This window comes from Copidosoma floridanum, unplaced genomic scaffold (assembly GCF_036245765.1).
Source record: "Copidosoma floridanum isolate Cflo_tuat_1 unplaced genomic scaffold, Cflo_Japanese_pri ptg000006l, whole genome shotgun sequence".
Lineage (NCBI taxonomy): Eukaryota > Metazoa > Arthropoda > Insecta > Hymenoptera > Encyrtidae > Copidosoma > Copidosoma floridanum.
Window position 1 is genome coordinate 24,414,469 of NW_028321883.1, and position 15,522 is coordinate 24,429,990.

General features: G+C 45.5%; 1 protein-coding gene across 2 annotated transcripts in view; it reads left to right on the top strand.

The window, feature by feature from the left end:
• Positions 1 to 10,551, top strand: part of LOC106640241 (uncharacterized) — a 60,929-nt gene extending 50,378 nt beyond the window's left edge. For both annotated transcript variants that reach the window (XM_089598362.1, XM_014354196.2), the window contains 3 exons: positions 9,063 to 9,261; positions 9,880 to 10,088; positions 10,464 to 10,551. In XM_089598362.1, the coding sequence (XP_089454488.1) occupies positions 9,063 to 9,261; positions 9,880 to 10,088; positions 10,464 to 10,490 (435 nt within the window). In that variant the 3' untranslated portion in view covers positions 10,491 to 10,551. The remainder of the gene's footprint in view (positions 1 to 9,062; positions 9,262 to 9,879; positions 10,089 to 10,463) is intronic.
• The last annotated feature ends 4,971 nt before the right edge of the window (positions 10,552 to 15,522 follow it).

Here is a 15,522-nt window from a genome sequence, read left to right on the forward strand (position 1 = left end):
CCGGGTGCAAGTATCTGTTACGCGAGCGCGCGACCGATCGTCCCCCTCCCCCTCCTTGCCCGCTGCACAGACGCCGGGGTCTCGAAACATCCTGGGAGGTGCCCGACGGAACGGAAGAGCTCGCCTGCACCGTCGGCGACACGATGATACTCGCCGCCGCTCATCTCCAAATTGTTACTTATCTATATCTTTCGATCTCTCACGGGCTCTTGATTGCAGCCGTACGTACCTATATATACTATTACTTTGATCGGGGACAGTAGCTGCGCCAGCTTTTGTCGATGCGTATGAAGAAACTCTCGAGGAGCCATACGCGCGAGTGGTAAAGTTCACGTGTTTTTCAAGCCTCGAAAATTTTAAGTAGATTTTCTCGACTCGGTTATTAGCTCGGGAGGGCATCTCCGACAGCTGCTACACATCACATTTCTCCATCTGCCCGCGAACAAGCGTCCGACTGTTTTCCGCGAGACGTACAAATGTTCGCTCCCTTTTTTTTGCACGCACCGCAAGCTGATCTTCCAATCATCATACCTACATGGTGATACACCTACATTGCAAAGGGGGTGGCGAAGAAAATTCATAAAACCCCGTGAAATCTGCCCCGTCACTGCCAACGAGCCGCGTGCAAATAATATATGTGTACGTACAATTATATTATAGGCACAACGAGAGAAGGAGAGAGTGGCTTCTTGTATATATATATATATGGGTCCATACAGTTTCATTGAACAATCAGATAAGCGGCCGAAAAGAAGCATATCAGCCAGCAAGAAACCGTGGGTGGGGGAGAGCGTATATAGCCGGGGATAACAAGGTAAAATCAATTAATCGTCTAATTAGTTGGCCGCGAACAACAGTTTCATCGGAATCTCCCTGGGCGGCGTTCCCCGAACCTCCGCTCTCACTCGTAAGCGGGTCGTATAAGTTGTATAGGTGTGTATAGTGAGCAGGAGCATCAGCAAACCCCCCATCCCTTCGTCTTGTGCGCTATTACGCGGAGGACGCGGCGCGCGCCCGCGCTCCTCTCGGGGGGGCTTTATCGGCCGGAATCTGCTGCGGCAGCCCCGGTACGACAAGCCGGGGTACACGTCAAGAGCAGAGAGAGGGTATAGACTACGTGCATTCTCTCTCTCTCTCTACGAGTGCACGTGTGTATATGTTTGAGGAGGGAGAATTCGGGGGCGCGCAAAGTCCCCACGGTTGCCCTGCAGACACACGTTTCCTGGTAATCATTAATTAAGCCCACTGGGCCTTCTCCTCTCGTTTACGACTATACGTGCAGAAGCTTATGTATACATTATACACACTTACCCGTACCTACCACCAGCCAATGTTGCGTTTGACGATGAAAATTGGTTCAACTTCGCGTGGTACACCTATATACGTATAGGTATTTTCATTGAGTTTCCGGATAGTTTTCATGATGATTTGTGTTGCAAAAAAAAATATGTAGATGTCCGGGATAACTATTGGGATGAAAAAAATTAATTATACCCTTTCTCATTGACAACGTCGAACAAAAAAAAATAAAACGAAATTTTCAAATAGAATTTATTTTTAATGACAATGCAGTGAAAAGATAGTTATCCTGAGGCAAAAATTACAGAGGGATCATGAAATCACAAATTTAAAAGTTCTCCCCGATGTAACTGTTAATAATTTAATATTGTTAGAAAATACAAAAACAATAGGATTTGACTGTAAATTTAAAACACATATAGCCACAATAGACGTACTTTTTACCTCGTGTCTCACTCGTACGTACACGATTTAATGAATAATCACCTTAGATTTCCACACCGAGATAGGAATACAAAACTGCATATCGGTTCCAAGGAATATTCGCACACGTAAACGTGAAGGATGTACAGCTGCCGGCCGATTTGGGATTACCATTTTTTTTCCCCCCTCCAACGTGGCGTAAACATAAAAGTACCCACAAACGTCGCCCGATAGAGAACTGATAAACGCGACAGCGTATATTATATATGCACACCTAAAAGGCGTCTCATTTGCGTCTTCGTGCGAGACGGCCGTAAAGGCGCTTCTTTTTTTTTTTTTTTTTTTTTTTTCTACGTTTCGCCCCATTTCTTTTTCGCAAACGAAGCACTGCCTACATGCAAAAATGCAACCAGACAAAAAGAAACGGCCCCTACATGTTTCCATTTCTTCCTGTACACATTATTTCCGCATGTATATTATGCACGTACCATTTTGGTGACGGAAGCTACCGTGTTTTTTTTTCCGCATCCACGTATGCAGAACTGTTTGACACTCATGAAATGGTCTTTAGTTTTTTTTTTTTCTCGCCTGCTAATATACGTCGGATCCAAATTCAATGGCAGGTAGGGTCGTCGCGTGGGTATAGGATAAACACAATTTTACAGCGGACGATGATTGTTCATCACCAACATCACGAGGCATAACTCTGGACGGGGGGGGACAAGGCAATAAATGAAACCGTGTCGCACGTCAAGGCGCTCGAAAAATTTCGGGTCAATCCATAACGGCGATGGCGTCGCACGAGCGGGACGAGAATAAGCCGAAATCCCGAGGCTGTCAATCAAGTTCGGAGGAAAGGGAGAGAGAGGGATAAAAACTCTCGTCGCGCGCGTCACGAATACCTGTGTTGTTCCCATAAAGAAATTCCATTGTCGTGTACACGATTTATATGTTTCATGTATTACCGACTCGGTGTGTTTGGAACGAACGCGTTCACAAATTGATTCTCAATGGGTACATATATATAGGATGGAAAAGAAAAAAAACAACGATTACCATTTGGTGTACCAATGACACGTATATACCACGAAGCGTCTCGCCTCGGCGTCTCACGCTATTCCCCCCAAGCCGTATACGCGCGCATTTAATTATCTCGTTTGTCCTGCAACCCATGGAGATAAGAACATCCTCCTCCTCCTCTTCGGAGACACACTCGCAATGATTAATCTGTGGGTAAAAGCAAAGTAGCAGTTCGAACGAGAGAAACAAAAATCAAAGGAAGAAGAAATAGATGCTGATGGGCCGGGGGGGGGTAGGACGGATATATACGTCCACCGGGCTGTCGTTAAGATGGACCAGCCCGATACGAAGCCCAAAAGCTGCCGAGGCTGTGAGAGAATAGGGACTCGTATAATATACTCGGTGTTTGGAATACATTATGTACCGGCGATCGCTCGTATTTTTTTACTTTTTTTTTTTTTTTTGTTCGATTTCGTCGGACGGCGCCGATGCAGCTACTGCTCCTCACGTGTATTATTGTACCTCGTTCTCTCTTTCATACGCGCAAACAAAGCACCGTTACTCTATGTAATAATTTCCATTTGGAGGAATAATTATGTACCGGCTCTCGTCTCGATGCAAATAGTAGCGTTGATTATGAGAAAACGTCCCGAGACACCTACACGTGCCGTAATGACTTGCTCGCGGCGTGCGACCCAAAGCCGCGGATTTTTCGAAAAAGTTTGTCGTCTGTTTGCAACGAGCACTGCCGTACTCTCGCTCCCGCCGGGAAAATCGACGACAGCAAGAGGGAACACAGGGCCGGCCCTGTTCCGTGGACTTTATCACCCGAATCTCGCCACGGAGCCCAAAGCGTCGCGCAAATATAGCCGCGAGAGAGCCTAAACCGCGATCGGCAGATAAGGCCCGCTACAGTTTTAGCTCCAGCACTCTGCTGTGCGTGCGATATACATCTCAGCTCGAAACCCGGACGATTCCCTCTACGGCCCTTTGATTATTTTGCGTCCGGAGAGCGGCTACGATTTTTCCGGCTCGCTCTTTGACCATCGGCCGCACAGAGGCATGTATGCGCACTTACATCGGCGGAAGCTATAAAATCGCGTTACGCGGAATAGAAGAGAGCCCTTACGGCCGATGGTATATTTAGTATTCGAGGCGCGCGATGCGACGAGCCGTACGTACACCGCCGGTGGTGCTTCTCCTGCGCCGAAGCGCGCGTCGTCACGATCGGACTTTTTTTTTTTTTTTTCCCCTCGATCTCCACGATTCGACCAAACGTTCTTGGCGCACGTAGTAGTAACGAGCGGGGCTGTAACGTATGTGCGCGAAAATCGACTCGAACCGTAAAGATCGCGATCGGCAAGGCCGTAAACCGATTAATTGTATTAATTTACATCCGAGGCTCGAAAAAGTTTTACGACCATGCGCACAATTACCTTTCTTTTCGGCCGCCGGTGTTATAAATTCAACAACCCGGTTGGAAAATGTATGCTCGCACGGGTATAGGGTAAGTACCTACCCCTTTTGATCGGGCGCTCGCGGCTTGTCAATCATATACCCCCAGAGAGCGCCGATCGGTCGGGAATATGCAAGCAGCAGAAAAGACCCGAGCCGTCACTCGAGTGTATGGGCAATGCAAGGCACAAGAGTACCTATACGTGTATAATGTACTGCAGATCGGTCGCATCTCGCATGCAGCCGGCGCGCATCGGCCGGTGCGTCGTGTGCGAGCGCATCAATCGGCGCGCGGCCCTTGTGTGTATATACCTACTTGCCTCGCCGCGGAGGCCCATCGAGTCGTCTCTTTTGTTTGCACCTCTCGCACTTTCGGCCCTCCCTTGCGCTTCCGATTGCAGCCCTGCTTTCATTGTATTCAAATCGCGCCCCTCTGTCTCTCCCCCGTCCGGGTTCTCGTTAACGCTACGTACAGGGATCGGGGCAGGACGATGACCGTGGACGAGATTAATCCGCAGATAACCGATGCTGGTATACATGTGTGTTGTGTGTATATATATATATAGGTACGCACTCACGTGTAGGGAAAACGTTGCGTTGGACGAGCGCAAATTAAAGCGCGAGCGACAAACGATTTTTCGAGGTGGGCCCCTCGAGCCAGGGGGGCCCGGCCGCGTAATGAGGGTCCGACAGCCCATATACGAGCTCTAGCAAATTAGTGCGTATAGCCGGGCTGTGACTTTTTTCATTTCCGTGAGTATACCTAGCAAAATTGCACCAAACGCTTGTGTACCAAGGTTGATTCGTGTCTTTGGTGAAAAACTTTGTCCGCCGTCCGCGTGTCAATTGCATCCCGTTAAATTTCACTTTCAGTTAAATAGCGCTCCTCGGACAAGGGATGCCGAAAGGGCCCCGCCGCAAACGAGGCTAAATTCAATTCGGTCCTCGAAACCGCGTAAATGGGATCAACAGGGCTGTCGGCCGATGCATCGGAGGGAGCGGCTCCTTTTTTTCGCACGAAAGCTATTGCGACGTGGAGGGAGGTCCCGAAAATGACAACGTGGACAAATGCACGCAAAATTTGGTCAATTGCCGAAAACGAACGAGCTCGTGTTTTTGACGGTATAGGGAGTCGTTGACCGGGCCACTGCAACAAAGTACCGCGCGTCGTACAATCTGTATACCTATATACACTCGGTGCCTAGGAGGCGTCGCGATTTATGCAGAAAGAGACAGCTATGGTTACATTGTGAATCGACGTACCGGGAACGGCGACTTGTTGGCATTTGCGTCACGTTGCGGCGCACTACAAAGCCCCTTCCTTTTTTTGCCGTATTTCCCGTGCACATCCCAAAATCATCCAAGCGTCGCGTTAATGTTCCCCGCAACCACCTACAACCACGAGTGTATTTTTCTTCCCTCTCCTGTATCGCATTGAAAGCGAAAAAAAAAAAAAAAAAAAAAAAGATAATGTATGCCTACAGTGTACGGCGGAGTATAGCATCGTTATACTTTCTGCTCTGCTCGAGGCCTATCATTGTCTCTACGCGTTTTCTCTCGACGCGTGCGGTGCCCTCCTCGTCGCTGTGTATACACATACTCGACGAAATCGCGGCTATTTTCATTCCCGACGTCTATCTTGCAAGGGGTAACATCTATACAGTGGCCGCGTCATCTTAAAAGCGCTCGCCTAATTTCTTCCGCGTTTTCAATGTAATTCACTTGGCGAATCTCGTCTGCCGCTCGGCTACGCGAAAAATTCCCGGATGACGGCGTTTGTCCGCAATGGTGGGTACATATATAGCGGGACCCATCGCGTCTATTGTACGAGTATAAGATATATATATGCACCGCAGTCCGCGTTACTTTTTCACCCGGTTCTGCGAGTAGAATAAACGCGCTTTCGCATCGCTTTTCCAATAATTAACATGCACACACGTATATTATTTACATAATCCAAACGCCGTGGGCGCGAAAAGTTTCTCCGGGCCGCGGTGGGCACGAGTCATGCACGAAAAATCCATGAAATTATCCGTTCACTTCGCTTTCGTTCCACGAGAGCGCGAAAAACCCACTGGCTCGTAAAGTTGTGCAACGTACACGCACAACGCGAAACCAGTCGGGAGAAAAATGAAAGAGGAGCATCGGCGATCGGAAAAGCGCGCAACAGCTGCTGCACGCAACCGCGATCATCATCATCATCATCATCAGCATCACTGTGTACACATATATATATATACATGTACGTGTGTGCGAGGCGGGAATTGAGGGCCGCTCTCCGGCGTCGATTCGCTAATTATAATTGCCGCTGCTACCGAGAATCTGGGGGATTCCTTAATTGCGACGTCTGGCGCAGAAGAAGCGGCTTGGTTGCACCGGCCGGTGCGTGTGGGTGCATCGTAACGTTGGGCTTATAACACATTGTACACACATACGAGGGCCAATTTTCTCTCTCGCGGCCTGTCGAGCGTGTCACGCCACCGCAGTGGCTATGCACTCGCGCGTTTGGCTCGATACGCGATGCTCTCGATTCGTATAAATGTGAGCTTGTCTCTCAAACTCACGTGGCCGTGAAAAAAGGCGGAATTCGCGAGCATCAGCCGAGGAAAGTTTTTTCCCTTCTTTCTCGGACTTGGAAAAAAGTGATGGGCTCGGTGGGTGTTGGCTTATGGAAAAGGAAAAAACATCAGATTGCCATTCATTATTCGCACTTTCCACGTTTTATGCTTTACATGCTTATTTATTTATTTATTTATTTATTTATATTTTCAATTTCCCTAATTGTATCTTATTTGTCCGACCAACCGAGCTGGAGCTCTGGCGCATCACTTTCACAAAGTCATATTTTACAAAAACTTAGTCGGTGCATGTTGCACATCCTACATAAGTATATATATACATACGGTCTCTGTGGGTGTTGGAAATTAAGAGATGCTCTCTTGGCGGCCGAGCACTCGTTTTGCAAGCCGCGAAATCAACAAATCGTCAAAGATGCCTCACAAGTAAGAGGTAACAGCTCGCACATGTATATAATACAAATACCCATGAAGTAGGTATACATATAAGGCATAATATAAAGTCAAGCGATCGATGGATATAAATATAATATATACCCGCACACGTTAGAGAGCCCATTCTCTCCGCTGCACGTACATGTAGGTAATGTACAATATGAGCGACCGTGTATACATACCAGCGACTGCGCTAGTTGTTGCGTCACGGCGCGCATTGTTTCAACAATATGAATCCCGCGGCCGCGTCCTTGACTGATTTTTTTTTTTTTTTTTTTTTTTTTTTTCGTTCGGACGCTCTCTCTTTGTGGCATGTTATTTCGCTCCTCTGAAGAACTGTTTCATATATAAGTACTCCTGCAGGCATAAGATCGATGCGCGACTCGCTATAGTGGAGCTCGAAAATCCGGGGGTCGATGTTAACCGTCATCGCAGGTGCTCAGGTGGACTCGTGTAAAACTTACCGGGGCATGCACGCGTCAGTCCACCGTGGGTATACATAATAATATAAGAGCGTTATATTTAAAACCCATCGGTGAAAAAAAAATAACAATGAATAATGCCCATGTCGATCTTGTAATTACTACACTCTCCGACTGTGTGGGTACATAGACGTATACCTAGTGTTGGAATTTTTCCTATTGTTCAGCACTGCCGATCGGGACATTGAATCGGTTGTATATTGACCGTGTGCAACACGTGCCGCGTGTACACCGCTGTTTTTTATCCATTTGCTCCTTTCGCGTTTCCCTTTTCTTTTACTATTTTTTTTTTTTTTTTTTTTTTTTTTTTCCCATCCACACATGTTGATCTCGGAATAAAATGTAGTCACGAGCTTGTAGTACAAACAATATCGTAAGTAGACACATATAATGTGCGCACCGCGAGCTAGTGTTTCAAACGATCCAATACACCTATAAACAAAAAAGTGGGCCATTGTTCACCGATATTATACCTATTGCCTCCGGAAAACATTAACGACCTAAAAATATGCACGACCCCTTTCTTTGCCCCCCCCCCCACCCGCACGTATACACGTGTGAAGCACATTACGCGTTGATATTTTATCATACGAATAATTGAGTCGAGCAGATCACGATTCGCATGTATACATCGCTGTTGTTATCATCATCTTTTGTGTGCAATAATGCAGTGCACACACACACGAGGAGGCGTTGCACACGAGGCGTTCGGGCCGATTGGCCGGGTTAATTGGAGAACCGACGCCGGCACGCGCGCGGGATGATTTTCAAGAATGCGAGAGCAGAAAGTACCCTACATAGCTCACGCGGGACGTTAACCCTCCCTTCCGTCTCTCCGATGCTCCGTGCCGATAAGCGCGTTTGCACTTATTTATAAAACGTCGACACGCCGATGCGTACATGTATACGCGCGTATATGGCTGTACCGCGGTACTTGTATATTATGTGTCCTCTCTCTCTCTCTCTCTCTCGATGGCGTTGGCTGATAAAGGGCGCAGTGCCGCTCGACCGTTTCGATCTTTCAGCCCAACAGATAAGGCACTCAGACGCGAGTGCGTATACACTATACGTATCTCGTGCGCGCATCGGTCGGACGATAAATCACGACCGCCGCTACCGTCCTCCCCCCACTTATACTTACGAGTCGCCGTTGTAGCTGGTGGAGGACCCGCGAAATGGTTGGAGTCAGTTTTGGCTCCCTCGCCCTCGATAGTGGGAGGGGGTTGCTTTGACACGTGTTTTCTCGCGGCACGAGGAAGAAAAAAAAAAAAAAAATGCCATGTATAAGTAGATGTACCCGGTTGGTGTGTGTGTGTGTGTGGCATAGGGCGAGCGCCGTCTCTCACCGAACTGTTGTCTACGATTGTTGCAGGTTAACCGGCCGCTGACCATGAAGAAGGAGGGCATCCAGACGCGAAACAGGAAGCTCTCGTCCAAGAGTAAAAAGAAAAAGGCCGGCAGCTGCATCGGCCTGGGCGGCGTCATGAGTGACATGATCAAGGCCAGCGGGCACTTGGACATCGACAACAAGCCCTTCCACTCGGGCTTCGGCTCACCGATGGGCGAGTATCGTAAGTGCCTGTATATATATACGCTCCTCGAGAGCCCTTTTTTTTTTTTTTTTTCCTCTTCACTCTCATATTGCGTAACGTTATACCCCCCCCCCTCTCTCTATACCTTTACCTTTGCATAGCTAATAGGCAACCCAAAAACTACTGCTATAAGATGTATCCCTTATACCTGTGGATATAATATGTGTTGTAACTCCGACAGCGTCCCAAGCGCCTGAAGCGGCGCCTAGACCCTTGTCGCGTTGTATTCCGATAGTTCTCTAGCTGCTCTGATTTCCGAAATTTTCGTATCCGATGACCATCAGGGCCGATCCCCCTTCGAATTAACATTTTTCCCGTGACCTCCCCTTCCTGGAAGCCCATAACATTCAATCCTTGTTTACAGCACTATTTTTATCTGATAGACTCAACGACCGCGTAGTTTTGCCATGATATTAAATGACAATTTTTTGAAAAAAAAAAAAAAAGACTTTGGGGTAGCTTTGGCCCTACACGTATGAAAGACATATACACCCCCGCAGCTCTATATATATTCAACAACAACATGTATACCTACATCGTGTTTGTATGAATTTCCGTTCTCACGTGGGTCTGGGGTTATCGATGTGTTTACAACAGGAGCGTCGCAGCACCATCACACGATGCATCCGGCGATGCAGCACTACATGTACCACACGGGGGTCGGGGTCGGGGTCACCGGATCGCTTCATCAGGGCTTTGCCCCGCCGGCGCCACCACCGATCCACCCGCACTCGCATTCCCACTCGCACTCGCATCACATGACGAGCCTCCAGGGCCTTCAGTTGGCTGCGACGACGAATGCCATGGTGAGTTTACTTTTTTCTTTTTAGTACATTTAAAAGTATAAAAAAAAAAAAAAATAAAAAAAAAAGTAGTCCTTTGGAGCAAGTATTAATTCAGCGCAGGATTGACGCGGTCTTTGGTATAACACCATACATATATATATCATACAGCTCGGCTCAAATAAATGATATATGTATTGTGCACAATATATAACGTGGCCTTGGCAAACAGCATACCACGCGGGCGAGAGAGCGGATTAAAATCCAATTTGCAGGATTAAAAAGGAAGCTCGTCCTCCGCTGAATGTACAACAACAATAATAATAATTACAATAATAATAATAATAACAAGGGACACCTCTTTTTGACACGGGCACGTCGCTCGATTTTCTGTTGCAGACGGGCTGGCGGTCCGAGTACACATGAACGACCAGTGTCGTGCACTAAAGCAGCCGAGGACGAAGAAAGAGAGAAAGAAAGTTTAAAATAAAAAGAAAAAAAAAAAAAAAAAAAAAGAGGACGTACGGCTCAGGAGTGTGATGGTTTGGTTCACGCGGCGCGACGCGAATCCGTGAGCCGCCGTTGCCGCAGAGCTCCCTCCCCCCTTTTCCTTTTTTTTTTCGTACACGGATACGCCGACAAAACGGAGGAATAACGGAGGATCAAAAAAATAAATATATGTATACATATACGTGCGTAAGTAACGAGACAAAACGAGGTTTTTGCCAAACAGGCTGATTCATTTGCTCAACCACGAGGCTATGAGCGTAGCCGTGTACGCGAGCGGGGGAGGCTGCAAAGGGCCACGTTAAGTGCACAAAAGTAAGGTGTCGATGATTTTTTTTTTTTTTTTTTTTTCCCCCAAACACGAAAGGACCTCTTTGTTGGTTGTACGCACGAGTTCATAATTATTAATACCATTATGAAATACACGAATGTGGATGATGGAATAACGTTGTAATGTACATATGTAAAGTATATATTGTGGAGATCGGAGACGATGTGGAGTTCGAGGGTAAAGATTAAAAAGTGGAGAGAAATAAAAAAAAAATAGAAGATAAATATGTAGGGTCCATCGAGCCCCGGCCCCAAGTACAAACGAAGTCAGCTTTTAATTATATACACTTGTATCGAGTCTTACAATTCTTGTACATATAGCAGCACACAGTATATTATAAATATATTAAATCGTATATATAGTATATATATATATATTATACATAAATGATAATTATAAATTGATCAATATTAATTATAGTTGAAAAAGAAAAAAAAAAAAAACAAATAAATGCAAGAGTGTCGGAAGTCAAATGGTGTATCCCCCCCCCGCGCGAATCATGTTATATATACGTATACCGCAATTCCGTCGATATAATTGTACGAGCGAGACGAGGGTTGCTTCTCGCTTCCGCCTCTCCTCGCGCTGTTTTCATTTTTCGTTCCTTCTTTTTGTTTCCGTTGTCACATAAAAAGTTTCTGTAGAGCCAAGAGACGGACGATTGAATGACTGAGCGCCTGCTGTAAAAAAAAAAAAAAGAAAAAAAAAAAAACCCGCCAGGAGGAGCACACACACGACTGATTCTCGCAGTGGGTAAATATCGTTTCAATGTCAAATTGCGCGTTTTGCAAGCAAAGTAAGCGAGTTGGATTTCCTAGACGCCTCAGCCGAGAGGACCGAAGCTCCGGTTGCTCTAGCCTACTCTTAGTCAAATTACTCCCAATCGGGGTGTCCTCGGTTCTCTCGGACGCTGAACTCGCTCCTCCCGGTGATGGAAGATACTACACTCAAAATTGATGAAAGAGCGTTTCGTCTAAAAAAAAAAAAAAAAAAGTCTCGACTCGAGCGGGATTCCCGAGGTCCTTTTCGCCCACTCCGAAAGCAGGGGCGAAGAGCAAAGCGGGTCCGACAGGCGCGCGTGTTCAACCCGGTCCCTATTACCGAACGGTGTATTGTGCAATTTTTTAAGTAACCAATTTACGACGACGTGGCTCGGCCAATCATTACATTTTTTTACAAAGTTTGCCGGTTTTCACGCACAAATTTACGTGTTTGCGAGCTAAATAAAAGGTGTTTACAATGAACGTGTTTTTTCTTCATTTTCCAAGCCGATTGGCCGACGCGGTGTTTCGTGAATAAGAAAAAAAAAAGACAAAAAAAAAAAAAAATAAAGACAAAGTCGTTTCGTGTGTTGTAAATGGTTAGTTGTAGAGCAACAAAAAAAATATATGTATACAAATCATACCGATCTCTTCTCTTCGGCGATCGCGCCGTTCGATGTGTGCGTGTGCGCGAGAGACTTTTCCCCTCCCGAAGGAGCGACCGAGAAAGCAATAAAACTCGCTATCGAAATCGTTTACGGCTTCAATAACGAAACATAATTAAACGAGTAATGAAACCGAGCACTTTTTGTACAGCCAGTCGTGAACGATACAAAAACTATTATAATCCGCGAGAGAGGAGCTCCGCGTTGGAGTGTAAATTTTGTACTCTTCCCGAGGATCTTGTTGCGATTGCTGTAATAATGTATTGGTGTGGTTGTGTGCATATGATATATTATATTATACATTATCCGGACAAACGAGCAAAGAGTCAACTGCTGTAGCTGTACACATTTAAAACAGAGGAAACAATATCGAGTGACGTTTTAAACGATAGATAGTCAAAAGTATTAAGAAAAGCTGTATCATATTAAAAAAAAATTTAAAAAAAAAAAAAAAAAGAAAGCGAGAGCATGGAATGGATGAAGACATAAGATTGTATAACTATACACTGTGTGTGTGCACGGATCGAGACTCGCAGCGAAGGATTTTCCAAGTGACTGATCAACTGCTGCTCCATTTGTATGCGTACGCAAGATGGTAGAGAGTCGAGTTCGTTCGACTACTTGTTCCATACACCTCTCGAGAAGGAAGACGCGCACACACACACGCGGAAAGGTATCTACTGTAGTATTATTAGGGAATAGCGTGTAGTCCGTATGATGTTGATTTCTTTTTTTTTTTTTTTTTTTTTTTTTTTTTTTTTTTTTTTTCTCAATAAAAAAACTAAAAACAACCAACAACAACAGACTAAGGGAACAGTATCCTCACATTCGCACACGCACGCCCACACGCACACGCGCCAGTGAGAAGAAGGTTATCAATATATCGATGTACCAAGAGGACGCGAAGTATATATGATTACGATTATGATATATTATAATATATTATGCATATATGTATGTATGTATGTATATGCGCGCGCGTGCGAGAAACGAGACGATATTGCAGACACGAGGATCGCGCACATCCGAGAAAAAAAGCAAAAAAACAAAAAACAAAAAAAAAAAAACAAACACAAACACAAACGGTGTAAAAATGTATGTAAGATATGATTGTAAAAAAAGTTTTAACTTAATGAAAAAAATAATAATAAATTAAACGATAAATCGTACACCATAGTGGAATTGATGTTTGATTGATTGCCTTTTTTTTTTTTCTTCGATTTATTATATTCACAAACTTTTTCTCCACAGAAAATATCATACACATTCGATATCGATGAACCATTTGTCATCCATGGATAATTATTATTATTATCGATCCGATCCAGCAATCCGGTATTTCCTGCTATCCTTGCCACCAACACCTCGTAAGACACTGGTAAATCGACGAGTTGTAAGTACTGCTGCTGAAAACGTAAGTAACAAATAATCCACGAATATAATTCCCGAAAGTTAATAACACGTTCGCATCTAGCGGCGTAAATTTTATCCCTCGGCATATATATATATATATGCCCCTTCCTCCGCATCGCTTAAAACTCGATTATCAAAATACCACGTTGTCATGTGGGTATAGGCAATATAAACGTACAGTAGCCGGCATCGCTAAGAACATATGTAATTAAATCTGAAGCCCAGTGAGCCGCGAATACATGTCACTTCATGCGTATGCATATACAAGGCACGAATGTAATAAGTAAGGCCGAGGCGGCGAAAATTTGCATGCTCGCATCGCGGTACGATGAGATATATAGTGGTTTTGCAAAAAACGTCGAAACCGCTAGCGCGACGGGGGGGGAGGAGTACATCTCGCTCACCAGACGTGATATCGGTTGTTTTGCCCGACGCGGGAGCGCCTCCCTCCAAATCGCTACCGTTAGGCTCTGCGCACACACCGAGCCTGTGCGCGAGTAATTAAAACGTCGGGCTATCTTGCGGGTCGCCAATATACGTGTATACACGGGCGAGGATGACACGGCGTGGAATTGCTTATACGCCGATCCCGTTCTCGTTTCGCCTGCCCGTATTATGCATTACCGGCTTTCCCAAGCCTCCGCGATTTACGAGGACGCGCTACACACGAGGTACGAACATGTACGTGTGAAAAAAGAAGTCTACCGGCGTCTTTTTCTTTCTCTTCGTTTTTCCAAATTCGCGATCGTCTCGCTCATATAATACCGATGTATAGGAGCGGATCTGTGCATTTTTTATCCAACCAGAGTCACGAGCCTTGTATGAGCGCCTGAAAACTGTAATTTTATCGTCACGGACTTGTCAGAATATTTAATAAATACTAAATGAAAAAAAAAAGACAATCATAGCGGTAAAACGTTGTTGAAACTAGCTATAGAGGAGTCATTGTGCGTCCTCCCGAGTTGCAGGTTGGAAGAAAAAAAAAAAATACAATTAGCATTTTTTTTTCTAATTCTTTGCTTCACTTTCTCATTTCACGCGTCTCCATTCGCGTGTATAATCTTGATTGCCGATCTTTCGACGTCGCCGGTCACTACTGCAACGCTACGCTGCCTTCAAACGGAGAAAGAAAAAAAACAAAGCAACGTATCGGACAAAGGGCCCGGGAAGGAAACGCCCTCGCGAGTATTAATTAAGACGCGGTGCAACTCAATTAGGGAGACCGCTATCTCGCCCGGTGTGTGTGTGTGTGTTTTCGCGTGAAAATCGGTGGCTCGCGTTCGAGAGCAGATAAACCGACCGATTACCGGTCACACATCTCTCTCTCTCTCTCTCTCTTCTCGAGCGATTGTTATCAAAATTTGTGTCCAAGTGTATATCCTTACTCTTTCTCCGAGCAGTACCTATCCGTGCACGTGTGTATATGTGTGTAAAACGAGATTATTTAAAATGCGAATAAATTAAGGAGGGAGTTTTTGCACGTTGCCGGCTCTTACGTGTACACATGTATATATCTCCCTGCTCTGCTTCCTCTCTTCAACTTCCCTGTATATATAAATATATTCTCGAGCGCGTATTTGCACACAAGCTCCTCTCGTCGTTATGGAGCGTGAAAAGGAAAATACTTACGCCCTCTTTGCTCTCGGATTCTTTGACGCATGCCCTGCACTCTCTCTCCCTCCCTACTCGCTAATATACATGCACTCGTTTCGATATGCGCTATTTTCTTGTATGGTAATAAAAAAAAAAAAAAAAAAAAAAATGTCTAGTGGAAGTAGAGA